Source organism: Sardina pilchardus, chromosome 17 (genome assembly GCF_963854185.1).
Source record: "Sardina pilchardus chromosome 17, fSarPil1.1, whole genome shotgun sequence".
NCBI classification, from domain to species: domain Eukaryota; kingdom Metazoa; phylum Chordata; class Actinopteri; order Clupeiformes; family Clupeidae; genus Sardina; species Sardina pilchardus.
This window is the reverse complement of record NC_085010.1, coordinates 15981465-15995926: the sequence shown is the minus strand read 5'-3', so window position 1 is coordinate 15995926 and position 14462 is coordinate 15981465. Positions and strand designations below refer to the sequence as shown.

Here is a 14462-nt window from a genome sequence, read left to right as displayed (position 1 = left end):
ATAAAAAAAACAGATTTTCAACCTACCAAGGTCTTCTTTTCCCCTTTGTTTTCCGTTTGTTTTTAATTAAACTCTGTGTATGGACATTCTCTTTTATTTTTACCTTGGGTGTCCATTCAGCTTAAAATAGGCACCTGTGCATGCTCCCTCCACTTGTTGTACAAATTACACTTTTTCTCAGTCGCTTACATTTCTCAGATCAGAATTGAAATTCTCAAAACTACCTGTTCAATCTTCAGATCATTGTGTCACTTGTGCACATCAAAAAAGCAGCAAATTATCATGTACAATTCTCTGCTGAATAGACATTTAGGCATTAGTTCATAGCATAAGTCTTTACATGCAAAATGTTTGAACATGTTGTCATATGAGAATTTGTGGCCCAAAAGACAAGAACATCAGGAGGTGTAGGAAGTCTGCACTGTAATTCCCACAACACTGCATTTACAGTTTCCCCTAACGAGATTGTCCTATGGTCACATTTCTACTTTATTTCATTTTTCCCCTTTATATGTAGTGCTGTCTTTTCCTTTCTGTATTGCAATGACAGGGTCTGTCAACAAATTACAGTAAAAAAACAGTGAAAGCGTAAATGTGAATATTGTCGATCAAACTCCCAGGTAGGTAGGTGTAACCTACAATTCACAAAAAATGTCATACAAATTTTAGCCATAGTTTACATCAGAACATCCCTCCAGAGAACACTGTTGTACTGACAACACGACTAAGCCATTTGACTGTCTTATCCATACACGATGACACAAGCACTTGACATTCTGATGCACTGACATGTTCACTGACACAAATATTTACTTTTGAGAGATCGACTGAGGATTTTGAGCAAGAAACTGGCTTTTGCAGGTAATCCATGGTGTTTTGCTATTTGTACAAATAGTTTTGAGAAATGCATTTACTGTTTAGCCAATCTCAAGCATGATTCGAGAAATGTACTAAAGCGACGGAGAAAAACTGTAAGAATGGACACTCTTGGGAGGAGTTCTGGGCCGGGTTTCCCAGATTCGTTAAGAAGCTCTTAAGTGCTAAGAACGTCTTAGGAGCGCTCTAAGAACGTTCCGCGTTTATGATTTTGTTATTCTCCTTATACAGTATATTGACAACTATCTATGTTTTTCTCTCGGTGTTCAATTTGATGACTTTCGATGAAAATCCTGTAGATGGCGTTTTGTAAATCGAACTGAAATCGTCTAGTTTTGCCTTAATTTTACGACATATATCCTCTTTTTGTCAATCTACGGTTTTGGCCTACTTTTCTACCTCGTGCACGAGCAGACATGAAGCTGTTTTAAGCCTCATTTGAATAAACAAGGGCAAAATGCAGCTAACTTGAGTCAATGGAACGGCTTCAGCCTCCAGTGAAAGTCTAGACTAGTTCAAGCCAGGCTATTTCTGTTGAGCGCCGCCTTCTTTAGCGAGGTTGATGGAACAGCTGTGGAATCTAAATGTGAGGTTGTCAAGGCAGCGTTGACAGAAACCACTAGGAGCACAATAATCATACTACACTTTATGCAAATTCAGACTTAATCCACCCACCTCTAGCAAACTGAGTTTTTATGTGCATTATATAATGTAGAGATACTTGGTGTTGTGTATTGTTTTTGTGTGGAGTTATGGGACGATTTACTGTAGCGGTCCTGTTGTTGTCTGTCTATCCGACGAGCTGTAGGGTGCAAGATGAATTTCCAAATATCAATACATATATCAATGACACATATACACCAGATATCAATACATATTTGTCAATCTTTATGCAAATTTTAAGTGTTTCAAATCAGGATTTCATATTCTAATATACCCAAGGTATAAAAGGAGGGGTAGGGGGAATGAGAATTAGAGGCCAGAGGTCCCAGTGAACAACAGGTGGTGTGTTTTAAGGCACTTTACACAGCACACTGGAGGTTGAATGGAGACGCTTCTATTGTTGGCGCTCTTGTCCATTATCATAGTCCACATAGTGGACACAAGCAGGACATCAGGCCGCGTATTTAAACAAACAAACAAAAAAAACAGTACCGTATTTCCCGACTATTAGCCGTGGCTTATACATTGATTTAGCTAAATTTCTTCTGCTATGAGGTGTGTGTGTTATGTCTCTGTGTGTGTAGTATCAGAGTTTGGCTGCTGGTGGTGAGTCCTGGTAAAGGTGTTTCTGGAGGAAGAGGAGGATCTTCTCCCATGAGTCCTCCTGGGCGTGTGCATGAGGCTTCGTCTGACCCCCCCACAGCATCAGCACTGCAATCAACAGACAGATTAGGAAGGGTGTGTGTGTGTGTGTGTGTGTGCAGTGCATCAGCACTACAATACAAGTAACATATTCACTAGTTCGCCCATCAGTATGATTTGTTGTGCTTGGGTGTAACGTTAACAGCATGTTTGGCTAGGTAGCTGACCGTGGTCCTGGAATGCCTGGAGCGGAGATCGCGTTAGAGCGATGGCCGCTTGCACCCCCTGAGTAAAGGAGGATGAGTAACTGGGCTATCAGTGAAATGGAGGAGTAGGGGGAGGAGGAGGGATGACTTTTGCGAACGCCGGGGCGTGTGGCATAATAGAAAAGAAGGCCGGCTTAAATACTCTTGGAGCGGGAGGCGCGGTGAGTTAATTGGTGTCAATCATCACTAAGGGCTCCTCCCGCTCCCGAACTTTGTTTAGAAAACATCATTTAGGAGGCGCGCGTGGTATGAGCTCCCCAGCTTTGTCTGAAATTATTGAAGCATACATGACTTGTGAATGGGTGTATGTGTGTGTGTGTGTGTGTGTGTGTGTACGAACTCACAACCCTTTTCCCTGTTGTGTTGCGTGTGAAGTTGCTGTAGCAGATGTGAGGTGTGTGTGTGTGTGTGTGTGTGTGTGTGTGTGTGTAGACTTACTTTTCATCCTCTTGAATTGTGTGACGAAATTGCTGTAGCGGATGTGAGGTGTGTATGGCGGCTCAATCAGGTGACCTGCGCCTGGATATGACAACACCGTCAGGAGGTGGCGATTCCCCGCCCGCTCCATCATCTGCTCTATCTGTGTACACACACACACACACACAAACAATACAACAAATAACACAGGTGATCATATAGTTTAAAGCATAACTCTTGCCTAAATGCAACCTTGGGTCTTTTTGTGAATGTGCACAAGTCAAACTTTCATTTAAAAGCACAATTACAGTTCCACTTTTGACATTTTAAAAGTCGTCATTTTCTTAGTGTTTTATAGCAATTTTGATGAAATCATGCAGCAAAATAGTAGTGCCCCTAGCACTCCCATTCAATAGGCTATTTGACCCGAAAACGACAATGCGGTCAATATTAAAAGTGGCACTTCTGACGTAATTATGCTTGTAAACAAAAGTACATTCACTCTAGGTTGCATTTTAGTGAGAGTTACGCTTTAATTAATGTTCAAGATTGAGAGTGAGAGATTGATATTTACATTATTAATTTAGCAAACACTTTATCCAAAGTGACTTACAGAAAGAGAATAATGAATTAATCTTAGTTAGAACTAGAAAAGCACAGACCTCCGCCTGTATTGTTCTTCCTAGCTTGTCATACATTTAAACGTAAACTATTCAGAATGCCACCCATGTGGCCATACCATGCCATTACACCATTTTCATCGAAATCCATCCATTACTTTTTGAGTTATCTTGCTAACAAACAGACAGACAGACAGACAGACAAACAAATGCTGGTCCCCGATGAAAACATATCCTCCTTGGTGGAGGTAATAATATTTAATTGATCTCAGTTAGTAGCAGGCTAACTCACGTCCTCAGTGGATTCCACCGTAGCCCAGTTCTGATCATCCTGACCAATCACAATCAGAAGAGGACAATTTATCCGGCCCACCTGCGTGCACGCACACACACACACACACACACACACACACACACACAATGTCAAGTATGCCCACCAAAAATATAAGGTGGAGGTACTGAAATAAGAACACATTCTTTGTCTCTTTCTCATGAACGCACGCGCACTTACATCCACTTTAAGGTCTGGCTCAGTAGGAATGGGTAGGATGACATCTCTCCAGATCACATGATTGTTCTCATCAATACGTGCCTTTGCCATTTTCCTGCAGACACATATACACATATTCCTTTTTAGACATCCCATAATAATAATCACACTAAAGTGAACTCACATTATGCATTTTTACTTGTCTATGCTTGTTTACCAAAGAAGAGGCAGCATAATGAAATGCTGGCATGCTATGACAGACTGAGGAGGTGCGTTTGCAAACATAGGCAAACGTTTGCAAAGACATGCGCTACTCCTCCCAGTACTCAATACTCACTTCATGATGTACTGGAAGGCCTCAAACAAAGACTTGTTAACAGGGTGAACATGGCTTCCACTAATGCACACGCAACACCGGGGCTGAAAGCGAGAGAGTGAAAATTACTGCATAGAAGGTTTGAGGTAGCAAAATGATGGGCTCTAGGTTTATTTGACAGAAAATTGTACTACATTTCTTTCCTTAGAATCCCACGTTTGGTTGCGATGGATTGTTCTGTGAATCTATTTTTATCTAAGTGTGTGCATGTGTGTCTGAAAAGAGAGAGAGAGAGAGAGAGAGAGAGAGAGAGAGAGAGAGAGAGAGAGAGAGAGAGACAGACAGACAGACAGACAGAAAGACCAGATCAGAAGGACCAGACTAGAAAGATGTGCCTGTATTCATTTGGGGAATGTTTGAGAAAATGGATATACAATTGAATGTTGTGTGTGAGACAGATGGTGTGTTTGAGCAAGCAAGAGAGACAGCCAGTGAGACTCAGTGAGCGGTTTTAGAGTACGCTGCCATTGTGAACACCTTGTATTAACCAGATCTAAACGAGCGACTGTCAATGTTGTCTGTCTACACTGAATCCGTTAAATATGCCCTTCTATTGCGTCACAGGCTTCCATATTTCTCATTCAAAATAGCAGAGCAAAGCAAGCGACAAAAAGAAAATAGAAACAGGGCGTCCGATAAAAATTCTCTAAAAAACGTTGCATTGCATCGCGCTGCTCACGTCACTTCAGTCAGGAGACTCCAATTGAAACAATGTAATTAAACGGATTTTATTATTTTTTAGTATTATTAGTATTATTTTATTGCTAATTTTCCCTCTCGCATCGTGTCCGGTAAGGACAAGGTGTCAGAAACAGATTATGTTTGAGCAAGAGACACAGATAGACAAAAAGGAAGACAGGCAGACGGAAAGAAATACAGAGACTCACCTGTGCGACTTTAGAGTACGCTGCCATTGTGAGTGTGACAGAGGTCCCAAAGGACAGACCAAGCACAGCTACTCTATCTGGACACACCTGAGGATGGGTCTGCAGGACCTTATACGCTGTCTATAACACACACACACACACACACACACACACATGATGATGAGAATTTGGGTGAAAGGTTACAGGTTAAACTTTTTCGACTTGACAGAAGACAAAAGAGATTCACTTACAAACACACCTCAAAGTATGCGGTATCAACGTCAACCTCTCGCTGTTCGAACGCAGGAAGGAATTCCAGCGCCATGGAAACGAAGCCATTTGACGCCAGGAGGGCCGCCCGGTACTCCACCAGACCTCCTCCCCCTCCCCACATGTCCAGCACTGCAGGGAAGGGCCCTGGACCTGCACACACACACACACATACACACACACACACACACACACCTATGAAGTATGCACATGCAAAACCATGCTGGACAAAACCAACACAAGCACTCCTTCAAGTATATTTTGTTTGGGGGGGCTTTTTATGCCTTTAATGAGACAGGACAGTAGAGAGCGACAGGAAGTGAGTGGGAGAGAGAGTCAGGGTGGGGTCTGGAAAAGACCACGGGGCGGGAATTGAACCTGGGTCGCCAGCGTACCAGCCAGTTGCGCCACAGCTGGGGCCCAAACACTCTTTAAACTGTGTAGACTCTCATATGTGCAATGACCTGGATGCAACAGATCATGTTTTCACCAGTTGCATATAAAATAATGACATTTTTAGTATGTGTAAATTTGTTAAAAATGAACAGTCTCACTCCTTCTAAATGAGCAGTCAATCATGCTAGCCACAAGCATATGAACAAGCATGGTTTGCAAAATGGTTTGCATTAAAAAAAATTGTTTGCATGCGTGTGTGTGTGTGTGTGTGTGTGTGTGTTTAAGGGGGGGGGGTGTTGTACCTGGTGGTATGAAGAGAGTGCCTGTAACTCCTTGCTCCCTGATGTCCACGCGCTGCACACCTGGTGCCAGGTACCATCTCTCCGTGACAACCGTGGCCAAGGCGTCCTTTTCGGAGAACCCCTGGGTCATGTGACCTTTGTGCACAGATATGTTCACCACCATCGGTGACAAGACGTCTCTCTTTCGCAACCTAAAAAAAAATCACAGAGAGACATTATGACTGACCTAATCAAAGGATACCTTGCAGACTTTATTCTGGCTGATGGTTACACCACCTGAGTCCGTCTCTGCTACCTGGAACGGGCCGCAAGCTCCAAAGGAGGCCCATGGGTTCAATTCCAACATAGGTCCCACCTCTACTCGCATCTTCCATAACTATGAGGAAAAACAACGGGTTTAAATTATATCGGTTCAATCATGATTGTGTTTGTGTGTACTGAACCAGACTGAGCGATAAAAAGCTCAGGAGACTGACATTCTGTGCTATTGTTTTTTCTAACATTTTGAATTATTATTCTAATTATTCTAATTCTAATTTTTTAAATATTTCACTTTATTTGTGGTGAATCTAGAATATACTCAAGTTTCACTTTTTGAAATAAATTACGCAAAAATAAATTATGGAATTTGATTTTTATATTTTTAGTATTTTTTTTACATGCACCTGTAGGCTATATTTTGTCACCATGTCCCCTCCCGAGCGCCGTAGATTGGCAGCAGTTATATGCCCAAGTAGAAAAGTCCTATGGCAATCTAAAGTTTCAACGTATATGTTAACTTCATCCTGTAGCCTACCTGTAACTGTTCCATTTTCGTTGCTGGTATAATGGCCAAACGCTTCCCAGTAGTCTTTATCCTCGGATTGATGTAAGGAATGGAGCGTTACCTCTTGTTTTGGGTGTAAATTTCTCACAACTATCTGAAACTTTTCATCCACCAGTGCCCGGGTAGGTCGCACCGACAGCACGGGGCACACGGCCATTGAGCTCGAGGGCCTACGGAGACTGAGACATAGGTAAAAAAGTTCATCTTTGCGCTATTATGGGATGAAATTGCATATTCTATCTCACTACAAAGCATTGGACATTTAGACAGAGCTATGGGTCAGTAGCTTAAGCTACAGCAGCAATACTGCAGTATCGCGATAGTTAAGCATAGGCCTATGGACTCCAAGATTAACTCTTTCTGTCTGTCTCAAGAAGTCCATTGAGTAAAGGGCATATCTAAACTAAATGTAGTCAATTGAGCACGGATTGAAGATGAAGGACTCATAATGTAGAAATGTAGCCTACCTTCGCCAGATTTGAATCGGAAGTTGGTGTTTATGCGAAACGAACACTCGCGCAGTTTTCTGTGCCAATGTGCAATAATTTCTGAAAATCATGCTTTCCCCTCTAAAACTCCTCCGCTGGTGTCAGCTCGTGGAAAGTCAAAGGCGAGTGGTCAAAATACAGAAGAGAGTGTAGCCTACGCTTCTTTCAAATGACCAACGGTATTGTGTGCAAGTGCGACATATGATCTTGATCTCTGTTACTTTCCCCTTTCTCTGAAATGACCAACGACAGTGTGCAACAAATTGTGGCAGCCACAGCTGAGTTTACAGAGGGGAGAGGGGGGCGTGTTCAGGACAGTTCGACAAGCATAAACCTGCGCGGACGAAAGGCGCAGATTTATTTTGATGGCTTTGCTGCCTTTGCATCACTACAGTCACGACAAATGCAAGATATGCCACCTATGATAGGATACATTATTTGAGGGGTAAAATTTGTCATTAGATATAGCCTACCTTTATTGGGTGAAAACTGGTTGTCACTGTTCTCCCAGTCAGAGTTTTTCAATTGTCACTCAGGCTTTGATTAAGCCTGCAAAAAGTGATATCTTACCAAGTGTTATAATCTTATATCAAAATAAAATAAAATCTAGTGTGTGGTGTTTTTTAGCATAATATGCTTGCTTTGCTTACAAATTGTCTTAAATCTTAAATCTCATCTTAAACCAAGGCAAATTTTCTTAATCCATTGGCAAATAAATTTGCTTTTGTTTTTTATGTCTTAATTTAAGGGGATTTTGATTAATTTTAAGTCAAATAATCTACAGGAAAGCTCAAAGTAAGCATCTTTATACTAAAAACAATACAAACTAGATTTTTTTTTTACCTTGATATAAGATCACTTACATGATAAGATATCACATTTTGCAGTGTGAGTGACGTACAGTATATTTATGTGGTGAGCCAGACAGTAGCTCTACTTGGCCGATGAGGCACTGAGCCAGACAGCTGACTCCATGTGAGTTTGACCTTTGACCCAGTGAGCTTGAGTAAATCAGTTCATGTGGCTGGACTGTGCCAGCATTTACAGTATGAAGATCTTTCAAAGTGCTCAGATGATATCACAAACAATGTGGCATGACTGAAAATCACACTTTCCCCCCCCCCCATGAAAGGTTGAAGGTTTTAGGCTATCATGTAGGCTAAGGCTAGTGTACAGTCTCAAAGCTACCAGATCCAAGCTGCTATTATGCAGAAATATACTAGACAAACAGTAGGCCTACTTTACAATAGCCCCACTATAATTTACAGTACATTACTGATTTAGCAGTAAAAACTTCCTCCTGACTCTCAAGTTCATCATTCACTGACGCGACATGTTTCTCAATATCTACTCACTAGATGGCAGCATTTCATCAGTGAGAGCATGGAGTGTGCCTGAAGAGCTGAATTTGTCATCATTCACCACAGCGGTCTTGGCTTGGATGCTCTCCCGGACTCACATATTTTGTTGATCTGATTGGGTAGGATGATCCGGTTACTACCCCTAAAAAGTATATATCATATGCATTATATAGGATTATAGTGGTGGTGTTTAAAACAAACTGTTTCACTGTAATTAGCATTTCAGATCATTCTGCCTATTTACATGGAGACAAGTTGTCATTCTTCCGTTTGGTATCATTGTCTGCACTATATGAACATGGATCAGATAAATCCAAGGAAAAACTTACCTGAGGGGATGGAAAAGAAACGTATAAACAAGCATGTTAAAGGCAATGACTATCACAACATCTCCAAGCTTGTTTCTGTGGTGACAATAGTTACACATTATTAACGAGTTTAAGGTGCATGGAACTGTGTAAAAATGGTCAGACCATAAAAACAGATTAAAAGAGATAAGATACCAGAAATGAGGAAGTAAGCAAGTTGGCCCCAATGGCCCAGCCAAACACGTTGAGGACTACTGTGACAGTTTTGCCCTATGTCTTGTGTAGGATGCACTGAATATGTAAGTAGCCTACCGTAAATTTGTAAAATCAACCACTTTTATTAGAAGAGAATTAGAATTAGAACTGTGTATGCATGTGTGTGAGTTCAAGTATGGGATGACAGTGATGCAAAAGGTAGGGTGTGTGTTTGTGTGTGTGTGTGTGTGTGTGTGTGTGTGTGTTATATTGAGGCCATTGCATGATCTGGACCCCAGTGTTAATGCCATGTGAAACTCAAAACTCTCAAGTCAAGTTTATTTGTTTGCCACATTTTATTTAATTTACACCAGTGTGCTTCAAAATAAAATGAAAAACAACACAAACCAAAACATAAGATAACAGTCCCAAATGAAAGACTTTTAACTAATGGAAAGAGATGACATTTATAAGCCAAGAGGAGAATCATCAGTCTAATGACCAAAGAATGCAATGTGGGCCGATGTCATAATTTCTATTTCAATTTCAATTTAATTTCACTTATAGAGCGCCAAAACATTAGACATGTCTCATGGCGCTTTACAGAGTGTTAAACATAAACAAAACAAAACAAAACTGTACATATACAGTAGGAAGAAACCTGGGACAGATCCACAACTCAAGGGCCCAACCCATCTGCCTAGGGTCAGTTACAGTACAGTTTTAGTATCAGAAAGTTCAAATAGTCCAGTCAGTGCAGGGAATAAACATTGTCACATGGTTTTGTAATTTTCGGAAAGTGATGGGTCACTAGGATGCGTGGGCCAGGGATCCGGGTAGGGGGACCACATCAGGCGATGGTAGGGCAGTCATGACGGTTGGTATTAATAAGCATATCAATGCTGATATACATTAAAGTTATACTATAGAGAGAAAGGCAGAGAGGGAGAAAGAAATTACGATTCAGGTCATGGGCCATACTGCCTAAGAAATTAAAATAAAACACAATAAGACAACTCCATTACTGTATGGGAAATAAAACGGCTACTTTTCACTTGTACTGCGTATTGTAATCACCCATGCCAGGCTACCATCTCCCAGTCAGAGCAGAGGACATACAGACCGCCAGATCTAAATGGGACTGAACCAGGTTCAGTTCTTTCTTATCAGTACACACCAGTAATACCCCGAGAAATCATAAACCATCCACAAGCCCCCTCATTCTTCCATTAAGTGTCTACTACACATTAGAACGAACGGCATCTACAGTTTGTGTCATCAGTTTTATCATACAGAGTTTAGAAGAAACCCGTGAATTGGCAAGTATCACTGAAGAGAACGGGGACAGTCAGAATTAAAATCCTTTTGTGGAAGGAAGTCCGACAGCCCTGCTTATCTTCCTGTATAACTTCAATAAAGTGTGTTAGAGGGGAGTCATCTAGTCAGGCACTGGTAGTCAGGATCATGAAGGAGGTAAGGCAAACACCTGCCATGAAAAGGGGTATTGACCTTGAGCCAGAAGTTTTACAACAGTAATGACTTTCAATGTCAGTGTCACCCCTTCTGGATTTGTTGTGAATCCTGAAGCGCCGTAGCCTACAGTACCTCGGTGCTAGACCTGATGCCAAGGTGCATGATCCAGGGTTCTCACTATAAGTGAAATGTAAAATCTATGACTTTTCCCTGACTAAAAAAATGGATTTCCATGACCTATGGAGGGTACAATACTCTGACCCACAATTTGAGAGCAATTGCATTGTGTTTTAGAATGGAAGATTGGGAATAAATGGGCATTGAATGAATAATAGCCTTAGGCAAAGCCATCGATATCTCAAAGTTGCGACAGCCGTTGACTTGCATGTTAAAGCCAGATTAGAGCGGTCACGTGGTTAGTGGGTAGACTCGGTAGTTCCCTCGGTCCCTGGTTTACTACGGGATTGACAGCAGCGATCGCATTAATATTTACGGTGAATACTCGATGAAAATGACTATAAACTGCATTTCCACATACATATACATTACTCAATGAAAATGCATTATATTGCACACGACTATAAGTCATGTAGAAAAGTCGTATTATATTCATTCATTCTCAAGATTTCAGGAGGTCTAAGCCTGCTCTGCTGCCAGTCACCATTGAGGAGGTCAATGTGGAGGTGGTGAACACATACAAGTACCTGGGCGTACATCTGGACGATAAACTGGACTGGTCAGTCAACACTGAAGCAATATACAAGAAAGGGCAGAGCAGGCTGTACTTCCTGAGGAGGCTGCGCTCCTTCAATGTCTGCAGCAAGCTCCTCTGGATGTTTTACCAGTCTGTTGTTGCCAGCGTCCTCTTCTATGCTGTGGCATGCTGGGGAGGAAGCACTAGGAAGAGGGATGCTGGGCGACTAGACAGGCTGGTAAGGAAGGCTGGCTCTGTTGTGGGAGCTGATCTGGAGTGCATCACTTCAGTATCTGACAAAAGGACCCTGAACAAGCTACACAGCATCCTGGACAATGACTGTCATCCACTCTACAGCATTATCATACAGCAGAAGAGCTTGATCAGCTGGAGACTACGCTCCATGACATGCACAACAGACAGACTGAGAAAGTCATTTGTACCCAGGGCCATACAACTGTACAATGCTTCACTGAAGGGAAAAGGGGAGTTGGACTTCTATGCATAGTATACCTGCACCTCCACCCTCTTATACACTTACATGGCATGACTTACATGTCTACCCTCATGTCTAACTCTTATATTATTACTATGTTAAGTTTATTTTAATTGTCCATATATTTATATTAGTACTGTTATTATTATTACTATGCTTACATTTTGTACTGTACATATTTATTACTGGTCACTAGAATTGTATCTTGCACTGTTGCACTGTTGGACTTATTTGCACTACCAACTTGACACACACCTCAGACTGGATCACAGTACCAATCCTCAGTACATTCATGCATACCTTATCTATAGTATTCTACTGCTCCTTTAGTCATTGTTGATTGTTGATTGTTGATTTGCTTTTTAATCTTCCTGTTTACATTGTTTACATTGTACTGTATGTTGTGTGTGGTGTCTTAAGCTGCTGGGACCTTGAATTTCCCCTTGGGGATCAATAAAGTATCTATCTATCTATCTATCTATCTATCAATGGAATAGTTCCCGGAAGTGCCGCCATTGTTTGTTCACGGGAGTCAACAGTGTCGCAACTTTGAGATATCGATGGCTTTGGCCTTAGGTAGCTTGACATGTTTCCATTATGCTGTTATTTCTAAAGAGATGAAGAAGCTATATTATATTGTTATGGTTATGTTGCTTAGCAGACACTGTCTCCTTTGCGTGTTCCATATCGAGATAATACCAAGAAGGAACTAATTATGGGTGCGTTCGTAAATTGCACTCCGAGCGCTCCGAGCACACTCTGAAACTTTTTTAACCGAGTGTGGATGGAATTATCGTTCGTTTATTCAGAGCGTCACACTCTCGGAGCGCCCAGAGCGTATAGGCTACTGCGTTCATGCGGCTCGGAACCTCGGAGGACCCGCCTTTAAAAAGTCCCGACCTCCGAAAAAAGTGTGTTCATGAGATCAGTTCGGAAAATAAATACAGGAAACGCATAAACGTTATTACAACTGCTTAGTATGGTTGAGCAAGAAGGAAAATGTCTTGGGCGAGTGTTTCTACCTGTGTTGTTAATTTAGTGACAAATTACCTAGCCTATTCGTAATGACAGTGAAATTCACCTCATTTGTTGTTGCAAGGGAGGCCGTCGTGGTTGGAGAATATGATAGTGACGTCAAGTCGGACACCTCGGGGCACAAAACTTCCGCACGAGTCTCCGAGCAAAAAATCCAACCCGACCTAGTGTTCATGTCATTTTTCCGCTATCGGAGGTCAGAAATTTCCGAAGGTCCGAGGTGCATGAACGCAGTAGTAGGCTACTCTGGGCACTCCAGCTGAAAGGACAGAGTAGCAGAGTGTGACGTCACATCAGTCAGCTAGTAACGAATCAGTTACCTACGTAACGTTAACAGGTTAGCATTTTAGCGCTAGGGTGGCCAACCAGTCTAGCATGAAGAGCCAAAAAAAATCTACAAAAGTCAAAAGAGCCGCACAACAAAAAAGGCGTCCATACTACAACAGCATAACATTAGGCCTACAGTTATAGCACCTTTGTTTTTCATTTAAAGTAGCCTAAGACACTTGGCAGATGCTCAATGATCATTGATAATGATATCATTGGAAAATGAAAAAAGATCAGACACACATCAAATCCCCCCTCACTGAATGACTTATTGGCATGAGCAATGCTCCAACACCTGATAATGCAATCAATGTCAAGTGTTCAGTTAACTTTTAAAAAGAAAATAAACAAAAAGAAAACGAGTGACTGTCTATAGCCATTATAGCCTACTTGCAAAAGTATGTAGGAAATGTTCAGGTTTGAAGCTTTATGAATCAGTGGCATACCAAGTACCAAACGAATGTGTAGGCTAGAAACATATCACCTCCGCAAATGAGGTTATGTTTTCATCAGGGTTTGTCTGTTTGTTAAGCAAGATGTTAAGCGGAGGCGCGAGATGTTAAGCAGGATGCGCGAGGCGGAGGTTCGCGATCTCAGAGTGCTTTTGTTTTGATTAGCCTACCGTACTTTGATATATTAACCAGAGGGGTTATGCTACAAAACGATAAATGGTCCTTTTCAATGGCACGTGTTCCTTCTACTTACGATTAGCTTCAGGGTATTCCTGATTGCAACAGTAGCATTAAACCTGGCTGAAGAATAAACACGTCTGCTTCGTTTTGGCCAATTCCTATCCATATCATGACGGTAAAATGATTATTGTTAACTATTAAATTACTTTTGGCAATAGGCTACTATCAAATTCTGAAATTAGTTTTTATTTAGCCTACCGGAAATAAAGGCTATTTCAAAAGGAAAACGTTTAGGTCCGAGGAGAAGTCAGAACATCAGTTGAGCAGCCGCGAGCCGCACGAGAGGAGGCAAAGAGCCGCATGTGGCTCGCGAGCCGCGGGTTGGCCACCGCTGTAAGAAGAACGTTTCCAAGTTGACATTACAAGCGTTGCTCATCAAGATT

General features: G+C 41.7%; 1 protein-coding gene across 1 annotated transcript; it reads right to left on the bottom strand.

The window, feature by feature from the left end:
• Nucleotides 1–1743: 1743 nt before the first annotated feature.
• LOC134061750 (peroxisomal succinyl-coenzyme A thioesterase-like) lies at nt 1744–7780 on the bottom strand. Its single transcript, XM_062517509.1, has 11 exons — nt 7478–7780; nt 6981–7189; nt 6461–6560; nt 6185–6375; nt 5476–5639; nt 5238–5357; nt 4312–4394; nt 3996–4089; nt 3777–3857; nt 2886–3027; nt 1744–2250 (listed from the first exon to the last, which is right to left on the bottom strand). The coding sequence occupies exons 1-11, from the start codon at nt 7567–7569 to the stop codon at nt 2126–2128; spliced, it is 1401 nt and encodes a 466-aa protein (XP_062373493.1). The 5' UTR covers nt 7570–7780; the 3' UTR covers nt 1744–2125.
• Between the last annotated feature and the right edge of the window lie 6682 nt (nt 7781–14462).

What these genes read in the sequence shown, in the direction of transcription:
- LOC134061750 (XM_062517509.1), bottom strand. Translation starts at nt 7,569, where the DNA reads ATGATTTTCAGAAATTATTGCACATTGGCACAGAAAACTGCGCGAGTG. An exon ending in GGTAGCAGAGACGGACTCAG is followed by an intron (nt 6,376 to 6,460) that starts GTGGTGTAACCA and finishes ATTTTTTTTTAG; the next exon opens with GTTGCGAAAGAGAGACGTCT. An exon ending in CGGTGGAATCCACTGAGGAC is followed by an intron (nt 3,028 to 3,776) that starts GTGAGTTAGCCT and finishes GTGTGTACACAG; the next exon opens with ATAGAGCAGATGATGGAGCG.